Raw genomic sequence first — 13,900 nt, 5'->3', positions numbered from 1 at the left:
ACCAAGTCTGCGTATAACAGTTGTCACTCATTGATATTCGAACTGTTATAACATGTAACAGTAAAGAATACATACGAATATAACAGTTCGAATACAGTTATCAAACTTTATCAAACTTGTTAACTAAATTGTATGCACTGGGAATGAAAGACATGCAACATTTCGAACAAATCAACGTACGGCGGCGCAGATGAACAATAAAGACTAAAGCGTTAATTGGGAGATCTGAGAGTCGAGAATCAAATGACGTCTTTGGTATTATTGATGCATGATTGGGCTCTAAAATGTAATAATCAAGACACATTACAGTTTTATTGGTATTATTGATGCATGATTGGGCTCTAACATGTAATAATCAAGATACATTACAGTTTTATTGGTATTTATGATACGTGATTGGGCTCTAACATGTAATTATCAAGATACATTACAGTTTTATTGGTATTTATGATACGTGATTGGGCTCTAACATGTAATAATAAAAACACATTACAGTTTTCAAACCGTCTCTTGAAACAGTGCTTGATTATATGTCATAATGATCCTTTTATCACAACCTAATTTCCATGATAGGGCTATAACGAAATTAATCGATATCCGATTGTGTTAAGGTCAGACTTGGGTTAGTGAAGGACGGGTATTTTTACTCTCAGTCCCAAACGACTGACGCTGATCAATGCGCAGGTTTAATTAACTAATTAACATACGTGCTATTGATGACAATATCGGCAAATGAGAGATGAATGGCAGATGAGTATCTAGATAATATTTCTTCTGCATCGGTTCTTCGAATTTCTGCATCGGTTTCTTCGTTAGAGACAAAAGTTCATATGTTTTGAAGGCTGTGTTCGAAGCACCGAATGCAAGATATATCGGAAAGCTGTTTAAAGCGAGCTGGCCAGCCGTACACATAACGATGTCACCTTACGAACTACAATACAAAAGCATCGTGAAATTTATTCAACCGATTCAAAAAATGAGCATTACTTATTGGTATGCTATATATGCTAATCTAACGGTGACCGTTATTAAAACAAAAAAAAAATTTCTTAAGGAGCAATTAACTCCAACAAATTCACTTGTATAATATTTTCAAAACAAATCCACGTGTCATGTAGCCAGACAAAACTGGTGCGCATGAATGTGTGTCGTGTCAAATTCATTGTCGTAGACTGTATTAATAAAACTTTGCAGGGGGCAATTTCAGGCCAATGCTCAAGATTGAGATTAAATTGGTTCATTTATGAGCTCACCGCGGCGCAGCTCGTAAACTTTTGGGCGACTTAAGAGCGGCGCTAGGAAGGCTTTCCGTCGGCCGATTTTGTTTCGCCATGATTTTTACCAGTGCGCAAGTCTGGGCTGCAGATAAATTGCCACCTTAGTTTTGATTGTATTTCAATATTTAATCCTTCCCTACAACGTTACCTAGAGATGCACACGTGCCTTTAGAAAACTATGCCCCTTCTCTTTTTCGAGTGCCACGTTGGGTTTGTTCTCAGTCTTATGCCATCCTTCGTTGAGGTGAGGGCATCTCTCTAAGTGTTGGTTCCTACTAAACAACGCAGTATGTAGTCCGGTACTTAGTTGCAAAATTAAATTGATTTAATTGGGGAAAAACTTCAAGTTATTCAAATGACCAACAAATCACGAGTGTTTACTTAAAAATTTCCTCGACGTAGCGGAGACTAACTATTTTGGGAATTCTGAAAACGTCGAAAATATAGTTAGAGCTCTCTAATTTAACAGGCAAATTATTATATTGTTGAGGAGAAATCTATAACTGGTTATAGTGAAACCTGGCCTCAAGAACTTTATTCGTGCTAGAGCTTGGTTCGTATAGCAGTTCGTTCGTAAAGCGGAGATTATTTTTCCCTTTAAAATTAATGGTAAGCACTCCGATCCGTGTCGTACCTCCAATAAAGTTAGACCTTTTACGTGGATGTGGTACTTCCAATAGGCTGAAAGAAATAAAACATTTTCATGCTAAATTGCTAAATAAGGCATCTTTCTGACCCAAGATCGCGGAAATCTTGCTTTTTTCGGCCGTTTTCCTTGGTCAAATCAGCAATTGAATGCCGGCCCCAGGGTTTTTATAATGTCCAATTTATCATCAATAGATACAGACACTAGTTTTGCCAATACGTCTTTTTTACAGTACCCGGGGTCGTACAGCAGACCACGGTTGTATAGTGGAAAACATTTTTTTCCGATTGGACGATTCGTAAGTCTACCTGGGCAGAGATTAACGAAACTTCGCTAAGTACACGTAACTTTTCGTACTTACGTTCAAAAAGTTACGTATTGCCTAAGTCAGTCAAAATTTGGCATTAACAAAATTGTATTACGCAAGACTCATCTGAAAAGGTATTATCAAAACTATCCAACTAACTGACCAATCAGAGGCTTCGAATTTGCCATTCCTAGCTCCTGTCGACTCAGTACGCTGTGCGCGTGGTTGAAAGGAGGTTGTATTGTGTCAGCGTCATCTGCGATGACTGACTAGGGAGCATATGGAGAAATGAGTAAGACGTTGTCTAAATAGCAATGACAACGCCTTGATTGTAATTTTTTGTAATCAAGGCAAAAAATTACATTTTCCCCATTCAAAATTTGAGGACTTTTTAGAGAGCTACCTAGAATAAGAACATTTTTTGAGTTGGAGTTCAACTATCAGCGGAGAAAGGAAGGAATTTGTGTACGTAGCTAGAAAAATGGTTGGCTTGTCAAACTCCACTTAATTTTGAATCAAAAAGTAATGAAGATATTATTTTAGTGAATGATCATAAAACTCTTAGATACGAATATCAAGATTTGCTTGCAAATTATAGCACAAAAAGAAAAAAATTAGCTGGCATAACTTAATTGAATTTTTTTCCTAAAAAGAACCGTTTAGCACGATCACATATTATGCCTATGTTGAATTATTGACAAAATTCTATCACAACTCACCGTGTTGCAAGTAAATCAATAGTTTTATATTGCTTCGGCACACTCAAAACGTCTACGTAACTCCATTTACGACACCTCCGAGCAGGCGTAGAGCTATGTACGGCTTCTTGTACGTAGCTTCCGCGCAAATTTTTTGATAATACCACCGCTAGAGTTACTTCTTCACATCAGCACTTACGCCACACGTAAGTCGCTACGTGTACTTAGCGATGTTTTGATAATCCGGCTGATCGCAAGGGAGCACATTCGCAAGGGAGCAGGGTTCTTCGGTATCTTAACTAATTACAGAAAATAATTCAGCAATCCTAATTATTCCGTATCAGGCTGCATTGTTTTTGCGAAAATATGAAGTATACGCAGAGACCTACCTACTTGTTCAAAAAATTTCAGTGCTGAGGTAACCCGAACACCTTATTTGTTCACAAAGTTGATTCCGAACCAAAGGGTTTTCCCGTATCCGAACTCCTTATTTCAACTACGACGTCTTCAAAAGCTGGATTTTCGTTTCTTTGAGAAAAATTTTTTATTACAAAAATTCGAAATTTACAAAAATTATCTGTTATTTTTTCATAGCTGAGATTTAATATTTAAATTTCAGGAACTTTCTAACCTCTTTTCAGATAGCCTAACGATAAAATTACTTTGGTGAACGAGGGATAATAAGTCATGGAGATTGCACCACTGCTGGCGTCCGCCATACTTACATTGGTCGAAGCTATTCAAGAAACTTCTTATTCTTACGCTTTCATACCTGTAGCGGTGGAACAACTTCTTGCAATTGGCGTGGCATCGAAGAACTACTCTGACGTGAACGTCATCCTCTGCTCACAACTGGCTGCTCTGGACGGCATCGCCTACCCAACTCTGTGCGTGCACAGCACCAGCGGGCAGTGCCTGCTGCTGAACTCCACGTACCCGGCCTTGTTCAACCGAACTTATTCACGATCCAGGGATTACAACTGCTACATTGGTCAAGAGTATAAGCGTTCAAAAGTCGTAGGTAAGTGAAATAAAATACGTTGATTTATCTTCCTCTAGAAATTTCATCTGTTCAATTTACCCATATTCACGTCATGCTGCATTTTACGAGTCTTATCCAAAATAAGAATACGTCGCAAAAAGTACAGTTGCAAGGTGATCTTGACAGGCTGGTTGACTGGGCTGATAAGTGGCAGCTGCGTTTTAACGCTGACAAATGTAAAGTTATCCACCTTGGCAAGAATAATGAACAGCAAGATTACAATATGAGAAGACACGGTTGCAACGACAGAGTGACGATGTCGAAGTCGACAACGGAAAAGGATTTAGGAGTTAATATCGACAATGAGTTGAAATTTTCTAAGCATATTGAAGGTCAAGTTAATAAAGCCAATCAACGACTTGGACTGATCAGACGCTCTTTCGAGTTCCTAGATTTGGAAACGATGAAGCAGTTGTTTGTTGCTGTCGTGCGCCCGAACCTGGAGTTTGGAAACGTCGTGTGGTCACCGAAATTTGAAAAGGACAAAAATTTAGTAGAGAGTGTTCAAAGACGCGCAACAAGGATAGTTCCGGGCTTGAAAGGCAAGTCCTATGAGGAAAGATTAGAGATTATGAAGCTTCCAAGCCTCCATTATCGACGTCTGCGTGGGGACCTCATTGAAGTATACAAATATACTCATGGCTTATACAAGGTCCCAGAAGGATTACTAGAATTTGAAATAAGAACCAACACCAGGGGCCACGTCTATAAACTAAAAAAACAGCGTTGGAACACATCCATGCGACAACATTTCTTCTCGCTTCGAGTCACCGACATGTGGAACAGCCTCCCTGATAGCATCGTTGAAGCTCCGAGTATGAACATCTTCAAAAACAGACTAGACGAAGCTATGCAGGAGCATATGTTCAGTCTTAAAATGCCTAGCAAATTACGGAGCAGGCAATAAGTCCAGCAGCTATCTCAATCAATCGTCAGTTATGGAAAGATCGGGTTCCAAAGGCCGGATCCCTTGTGAATCAAGTCACGAAAAGTTCAAGAATCGGCAACAGGCCATGGGCCTATGTCTTCAACGCCGACACTTCTATTCTATTCTATTCTAAACAATTCATAACAATCAAAGTTTATTCATAAAACAGGCAACAAAAACAGTCATTAAGAGTAAAAGACATTGAGCGAACCGTTTTCTGCTGATTTGATTTTGAACCTGAGATTTTATTTTGAACACAATATTTTTCAAAACTTTTCCGATTAAATGAAACAATTCTTCGATAGTAGGAAGTATATTGCGAATTTGAAGCTTTATGAAGAACGAAAAGTCATCTCCAGATGCAAGTTGAAAGTAGTGAAGCACACAGGTGATATTGTTATAAATATAACGAGATGAATTGAAGAAAAATTTACTATACATCAGAGCAATTATTCAACTGTATTCAGAAGCCAAATAGTGAATATATATTATGAAATGAATATGATCGCTTATTTGCATCTGTACAAGCACGAAAGATGAAAACACTCTCCTGCTTGGCTAAATTTACTATTTTCGTGTCTTCTCAAATGGTAATTTTTGTGTTTGAGAATTAAAGTATCTAATCTTCATTTGATAATAATATATGAAAGTTAATCGATGGCATTCGAATTAAAATTAAGCAAAACCGACAGCCATACCCTGCCCGGCCACCTTCGACTGGGTTGAGGACGTCGGTTGCGTGGTTGTGGTGAAGACCGCAGTGACGTACGACGTCGCTCAGGCCTCGTGCCCTGGAGGCTCCCAGCTCGTCTCTCTCTACGCTGACAACTTCCAGAAGCTCGCTGGCTACGTCTATCGAACGTCATTCGTACCGTGTATGTTATAATGAAAATGATATAGGTATTACAATATTACTAGTGAACGTGATGAATTGCAGCTTGTTCTGTATTACAGCTTCTGAATTAACATTTCTTATACTTCTTGTCGAGATTGCCTTACGGCTGCATTTATTTGCACATACTCGTCAATGCCCCTTGGGATGAAATGTTGACCTTCCTATTTAATTTCATAGCGTCCATTCTCTTTTACATCAGCTGGCAAGAGTAGTGATTTGTACCACGTGGGGGTTCACCGCTACAACCTCGTGTGGACTTGGCGTACCGGCCAAGTCATGTCCGGCGTGCCCGGCACGGCGCCTTGAGGATCTCTTGACCCCAACGATAACTCGGACTGTGCGGCCATCATGTACGTTGGGACATCACCGGCCGTCCTGGTTGACACGTCATGTGCCAATCAGAGATTCTATGTCTGTGCACTACAGTGATGACAGACCGGTGCGATAGTCAAGTAATATAATGCAGTACCGTAATAACAGATATAGAGTAAACCTATATAATGACAGATATAATTTTGAAATACTAACCAACACAATAGCGATGTAATAGCAGGATCGTTAGTACAGGGATCAGTTGTGCGGGAGTGGTTTAAAGACCTGTAACAAATTCGGTGGATCATTTGTAACCTATTTTCATGATGAAGTTAGTCCGTATAACTGATTCAGTAATTCACAATTAATATGCACAGAGATGCATTGATAGTACATGTAATGAAGCAGTAGTGGGCGACATGATTTGAGTGACGACAGTTGAAATGTAGGGACCATCGATTAAAATAATTGAAACAAAATTTAGTGGCATTCAAAGCTATTTTTTTATGCATTTTCTGGTCTTCGGTAGTTGCCGTAGCAGCTAGGGAAAAATAACAGACTGTGATGCATCAAAGGCCAGAAATAAAATGATGCAACCGCAATGATAAATGCGCTGTGCAACAATTACTGCCACCATGACGCAATGGTATCTCCATGTCTCGCACATTTGAACAATAATGACGCAGCCGTAACATCAAGTACAATGATGCAGTTAAAAAGTATTGATATTTCAATGAGGGCCGATACATTGTTTTAATTATTAACAGGCAGTGTGAAAACCAGATATAAAAGAGCAGCATCGGCAGGTATTGGCTTTACATGCATCTTGGCTTTTCCTTCCGTGTTAATTAATAACGACTCTGAGTATAAATGCTCATGAATTCTTTTCCGAAACTTTTGTAAAAAATCCTGGTCCGCAATAAAAAACATTTTCTGCGGGAATAGATCTTTCTGCACGAAGCATTCAGAATTTTTTAAAAAGTATAACCGTTATATAATATGATCATTAAATATAATAAAACGATTACAAAAAACCATTTATGTATTTTCTTCGAGCATTTAACTGGAGTTTGCAGGCATTTGGAACCGCAGCGAGGGTGATCTCTGGTTACAGGCAGAGGTGGGCAGTAGCGCGCTACGTGTAGCGGTAGCGCCCACTACAATCTAGTGGGTTTAGCGGTAGCGGTAGCGGCCGCTGCATTTTAGAGTAGCGCTGTCCAGCTCTGGTACAGGGCTTCTGAGGCTAGAGCGAATTGCTACCGTAAAATTTAGTTACACGCAGCAAGGATTTACTCACTTAATGCATTCACCGTCTGTTGACAACGTTGATTTTGTGAAATATTCCTTCGTATTAGAATGCAAATAAGGTAACACATTGTGAATGTTGTCACTGCGTGTTGCCAGTGTTGAGTTAGCGTTAATCCTCAGTATTTTAGAAAATAGGGACAGTATGAGGTAACACTATGATTATATAGTCACTTTGTGTTGCCGCGGTCAAGTTAGTGAGATATTACTTTGTAGTAGGTTATAGGTAGAGTGTAAGGTAATACTTGGTAAAAATCATCGTTCTTTCTCTTCTAACACGTTGGATCTTGATGCAGTAAATTACAAATAAAGAAGCATGAAGAATGACAGTTATTTAATCTTGAGTTCGTTCGAACAGCGAATAGTCAGGTTTCTTCGTAGCGTGTGAAAATTGTGTCGTGCTGGATTGACGTCCTGCATTATTTGCGGTTAATGGACTTTTGTTGGGACTTATTCGCTTTTATTTGTTCTTTAATTCGATTTTTAATAGATTTATTCATGTTAAAATTAGATTACAATAAAAAATTAGGTTACGTGAAGTGTGATAAAATAATAGCTGTTGCGGCCTATTTCGTGCTTTATAGCGTAACTTTTGTTTATGGCAGGGATTAATTGAATTACAACAAAAATGGATTAATGAATACGCGTTCATCCAGGGTTCATTTTTGCTTTATATTCCCAGAAGTCACGGTTTCTGGAAAGAAACCGTTACAAATACAAAATTTTATTCAAATTAACAAGGTTATTGAATTTATAAACAATTTTCGATAAATATTCAAGTAATTACAAAGGCTTTCTATAAACAACAAAGAAATGTTCGAACATGAAAACTAGGCTTGCCAAAATTCGTTCCTGATCTTAGCTCGGCCTATACTCTGCAGCCGACAGATGACGAATGAACGAAAAAGTTTGGCAGGACCACAGAACTAGGCTAGCATCCCAAGGCAAATGTTGCGTTCACAACACTATAGACACTCTTTTCGACCACCTTTGTTCACATTGCTAGCTCTACCCTCTATACCCGCACACTTCTCGATTATTGATTGAAATAAATGTTTTCCTGACACCTTTTTTGAATGTACATCTTTTACCAGTCAACGAAGAAGGAACATCATCAGTGAGTTCTATATCTTCATTTTAAACGCAGATATAGAACACATATCTCATTTATAAACGCTGATGAATTCCTTGTCCTGCAAAATTGTCAAAAGAAAGTTAATTTTTTCTGACTATCGACAACATTGTTCGACGATATATGAAGCTCAAGGAAACTTATTGCACCTCAAAGAAGCGACATAAATCTCTGTGAATATTTAGGAAGTTTCCTGGTATGGTCAAATCTTGATTGGGAGGCTACTATATATCTGACTTTCACACCGTAATTGATGCTGTCAAAATACAGTAAGTTTGAGCTAATTTAAATTAATATGTCAGTTTCAATAGGAAAAGAACGCACTATGTCGAATGAATGATGTATATATTGCGGTGTATTAATTGCAGTTCTAGATTAACGTTTTGACTGTTATAAGTGAATTTATTTCAATATTCGGGAAAATTTTCACTAACTCAAAAATTAACAAATACTTATTCTGTTTTAGAAACTGGCGATCTGATACTTGTGCAATTAAAATAGATTTTTGCCTCTTGGAAGTGAATAAATGTCAAGGTTTGTGAGGAATTTCGAGTTTAATTTAAAAAGTTATGAATATTAATTCTATTTTAGAAACGGCCGAACTGATACCTGTGAAATTATAACAGGCTTTTTGCCTCCTTGAAGTTAATAACTTTCAAGGTTTGGGAGAACTTTCAAGTTGAAATTACAAAGTTATGAATGTTAATTCTATTTTAGAAACGGGTGAGCTGATACTTGTGAAATTATTACAGACTTTTTGCAGCTTCAAAGTGAATAAATTTCCTGGTTTGGGAGAATTTTCGAGTTGAATTTAAAAAGTTACTAGTACTAATTCTTTTTATAAACGGCAGAACTGATACTAGTGGAATTATATTAGACTTTTGGCCGTGATAAAGTGAATAAATTTCTAGGTTTGGAAGAACTTTAGAGTTGAAGTAAAAAAATTATGAATTCTAATACTATTTTAAAAGCGGCTGAACTGATACTCGTGAAGTTGTAACAGACTTTTTGGCTTTTGCCGCTTCAAAGTGAATAAATTTCTAGGTTGGGAGAATTTTCGAATTGAATTTAAAACGTTATGAATTATACTGAAGTACTACGTCGGCTCTACTGATACATGTGAAATCATAACAGACTTTTTACCGCTTTAAGGATAATAATTTTTTAGGTTGGGAGATCTATCGATTTTATAGAGTTAGGAATACCAATTCTATTTTGATAACAAAGGAACTGATATAAATGGAATTATAACAAACTTTAAAACTTTAAAGTGAAGAAAATTCAAGGATTCCCTGTCAAATTTTTCGTGCCGATTAAGGTCGTTTCAGTGGCATTATATTCGGCTTAGGGGTGAATTAGGTGCAAGTCGGCCACGTAGGGTGTTTAGCTGCTATTTACCAGCCTCTTTTGGAAGTCAATTGCCCGGTAGGCCAAATCTGCGTAATATGATTAAAAAGAGCAGCTGGTCAAGCTTCGTCATGATGCCCCTGGTCAAACGCTGATGACGCTAACCGCGTGATGGGGCTGGTCAGAGGATAAACAGGGTAAACGCACGAACCATGACCATCTCCCGTTTTATAAAGGGCGTCGATGAATGAGCACGCGTACGTTCGCTATGTGATACGACGGAATGCGAGTCGAGTAACGTGACATATAGAATGTTGAATTTAGCATATGATGAATAAACCCGTGCACCTACTGTTAATGAGGAGAATTTTTAATCTGCCTCTTCTACATATTATACCAACTACTGAGCACCTATTTCTCATGTTCGAATGAAATAAATAAATTGTTGTAATAACTTGAGCAAATTAAAAAAATCAGTTGTTACTTACACTCATGGAAAATGTGAGCTTAATTGGACCTAGTTTAAAAATCATTGACATTTCCATCCATTTAATGCATCAAGAGGGTAAAAAGTCTTGTTTTAGATCAAATCTAGATTAATAACTCATTTTATGGCTTTTTTGCGTTTTGCTTGAATGTTAGTTTACGAAATCGCTCAGGTAATTGAAAATTGCGGTTATATAGCAGCGTGCCAACAGGAAAGACAAATAAACTTTGTCGTAATTGAAGTGAGTCATTATATAGAGAAAAATATTGCACTGAATTGCAGAATAATTGAGGTGAATTAGCTTACTTTTCCTGATAAAATATTTCTTTCTTGGCACTTCATGATTAGAAAATCCAACCGTCCCATTCTTTTTCGCGTGGCTACTAAAATACTTTAATTTTTATATCAAACATAGCTTTTGGACCGCAATTCTCAATATATTCGACAAATTAGTCATTTAACTTTTTACCCAAAACACCAAACCGTAATTGACATAACCAGATGAAGTCATCGATAAAGACCACCAGACCGGGAATTTTGCAATTTTACCATCATTATCATGGATTAGCAAGAAGCAATATATTTTTGAGATATTATAATTACAAAATATTGTGTACAGCATATCGTATGGGCCAAACTCGATCAATACTATTACTAAGTATTAATATTGCGAGACAACAGTCACCGTCTAGAGGCGGCCTTATGTGAGCATTCGCACGTGTATCATGTGGCAACATTTCGGAAACGCTTCAGCCAACAGCTTTAAACGGGTTTCTTCATAACCTTGTTTCCGGAATAAACGTGGAACTTATAGTCTTATTATCAGTGATCGAAGTTCGCAAGTACGGTAAGTATATTATACATACGTATTTTTTATTTATCGCATATAGGTATCAACGATATAATTGAGACCAACTCAAGTTCACACTGTCACTGGTGTCGCTACTTCAATCCATATGATTTGCATGGTGTCGCCTCTGAACAAATACAAAGGAAAGGGAAACAGTAGTCTGGTTAGCAATTCATTTATTTTGTATACGAATTTGAAATTAAAGGCATATTGATTATCATAACTCAATAAGTCTTGTTCTACTTTGATTATGTTATTAATCTCTTTCTGTAAGAGCGGTGACGGGCTGCGCGACCACAGTAGCCATTGTGCGGTGTCTGAATCAATAAATTAGAATCAAGATTAAAAATATTCAAATATAATAAATATGGTTGCTTGAAAGTTGCTCATTTTTGGATAAATTTGAAATTTAGTGGAACAATCATGCAGTTTTATTAACTATTGGATAATCAATATAAATTTCATATAGTTGGGTAGAAAAAACTTGTCGCATTAGATAATAATAATTTTTTTCCAATAGCATATAAGTCATGAAATTGTGAGTTTGCAATAATTATTTCAAATATCTGATGCTCCTAATTCATCTTATATCAAATTTGATCTAGAAATAATTTTTAGCGCATTTTCTCATTTATCGAAAAAATCCACTATTGTGCTCGTCCTGTCCGTCCGTCTGTCTGTCCGCCTGTCTGCCCGTCCGTGACTTCACGTTTTCGTCGACGAGAAAATGCGCTCTCTGTCACTCACTGTAGAAAGTACTGAGTTATATTTTTTATCATTTATTCCGGATTAATAATTGGCACAATAGATGCTGTACCATTGGTTTTCGGATTCGGTGAAAACGGTAGAACCCAATCCCTTATAAATTTTATATACGCTAAAAACAATCTAGCGGGAAATTGCCAATTGGAGTCGTTTAATTTAAATAAGGTGTTTAATGGATTCGGATTTTATTTTTTGACTATCGTGTTTAATATATTTCCACTACCAGATAACTGCACTTCGGAGCAATTCAAGAGCAATAACGGCGCATGCAAGGAGCCATGGGCGATATGCAATGGTAACAATTGCGCTGACTAATGAATACAATGACGAAATAAACTGTGAGCCTCTAACCATATTTTTTTAATCAATCCTAATAAACTCACTTTACTCTAAGATGGAATTGGCCTATTTTCCTATGTATGATTTTCTTCCTACTTTAAGATTTATCCCAATGAGTTTTGGATTGAAATATCTTAAATTAGAATTGCGTACGGAATTATATGCTCCACTGTAAAATGTTCATTTGGTGCCCCCAGGTAACTGCACTTCAGAGCAATTCAAGTGCACTAATGGCGTCTGCAAAGAGCAATGGTTAGTGTGTGATGGCAACGACGACTGCGGCGACAACAGCGACGAGCTAAACTGTGAGCACCAAACTCTTCATATGTCTGGGGTCTGATGGTCTCAATTCCTTCTAATATAGAATTGATTCTAATGTTTTCACCTGTGGTATGTGTTTTTATGTTGAATTGATGATGGTGAATTGAGATGTAAATACCGCATATTTTTATTTTGCCGCCCATCACCAGGCTGCTGCAGTTCTTGGCAGTTCGAGTGCCTGCCTTCCGTTGTGGTGTGCGACGGTGAGGCAGACTGCGAGGATCATAGCGATGAAGAAAACTGTCGTGGTGAATCGCTTTAATACTTTCTCCAGAAGCAAGTCTAGGGATTGTGTGTAATGTTTCCCAGATGACAAAAGGTTTTACAAACGAATGTGAAACCTAACATAATTATAAATCAAAATGGGAAGCGCAGAATAACGATATATTTTATTAACTTTAAATAAGTTTTATTATCCTCTCAATAGTGAAGAATGCGTCATCAGCTCAGACTATTTTTGAGGAAAATTATCCATCACCAGTGAAAACAGAGTCAATAAACATATTTTTCAGCATTTGAATGTGGTCTACCTGTTCTTATTAATATCGTTCATAATCATCATAGATGCATATATTTCACCAAAGTTTGGTGCCGCCACTGGCCTCAGGCGTTGTCGTGCGCGCCGGATCAGCAGTAGGCACAATTAATGAGTATTATAAAATATTTTTTAACAAAATTTCTTCCCGATAGATCGCAGCAGTAAAAATTGTCAGTTTATTTATTTATGAGAAAGAGATTTGGTACACGTTTGAAATTTGAATGATTTATTGAATTATTGAAATAGTTCTGAACGCCTTAAAACTAAGGTTCGTATGAAAGACATAGTTAAATACTGGTCTCTAATTCCGTAGATTTTAGCTTGTCATATAGGCTGTCGAGCTCGATAGGTGTAAGAAACTATCAAAATGGCATTCAACAAATGAGACACAAAGGAAAACAAAGAAACCGACTGGAAAAACGACTTACATAAATGAGCGAGCCGTTTGAATGAAAATAAATATAATTGATGTTACATGGAAACGATTTTTAATAGTGATTCTGCGCATAGCCTACAGTCCCATTGAAATATGTCCCTTAATATGGTCATGCAATATGGTTAAACATTAAAGGAGATGTTACCTAATTACATCAAAACTCAGAAATATTTTGGACCATAAACTTCTCTATATAGTGCTGTGCATTAGGTTGTCGTAGGGCAATTAGCGATGCATGCGCTACAATTCACGCAATGAACCTTCAATGCGTTGTG

At 37.3% G+C, this 13,900-nt stretch overlaps 1 protein-coding gene across 1 annotated transcript; it reads left to right on the top strand.

Annotated features, from left to right (window-relative positions):
• Positions 1 to 3,564: 3,564 nt before the first annotated feature.
• Positions 3,565 to 7,269, top strand: LOC108668209. The gene is made up of 3 exons (XM_018155382.2): positions 3,565 to 3,949; positions 5,591 to 5,773; positions 5,993 to 7,269. Exons 1-3 carry the CDS (start codon positions 3,616 to 3,618, stop codon positions 6,097 to 6,099), a joined length of 624 nt encoding a protein of 207 aa, XP_018010871.1. The 5' UTR covers positions 3,565 to 3,615; the 3' UTR covers positions 6,100 to 7,269.
• The last annotated feature ends 6,631 nt before the right edge of the window (positions 7,270 to 13,900 follow it).

The sequence above is a fragment of the Hyalella azteca genome, unplaced genomic scaffold (assembly GCF_000764305.2).
Source record: "Hyalella azteca isolate HAZT.00-mixed unplaced genomic scaffold, Hazt_2.0.2 contig2140, whole genome shotgun sequence".
NCBI classification, from domain to species: Eukaryota; Metazoa; Arthropoda; class Malacostraca; order Amphipoda; family Hyalellidae; genus Hyalella; species Hyalella azteca.
Note: the sequence above shows the minus strand (reverse complement) of the source record. Positions and strands in the feature narration are given on the sequence as shown.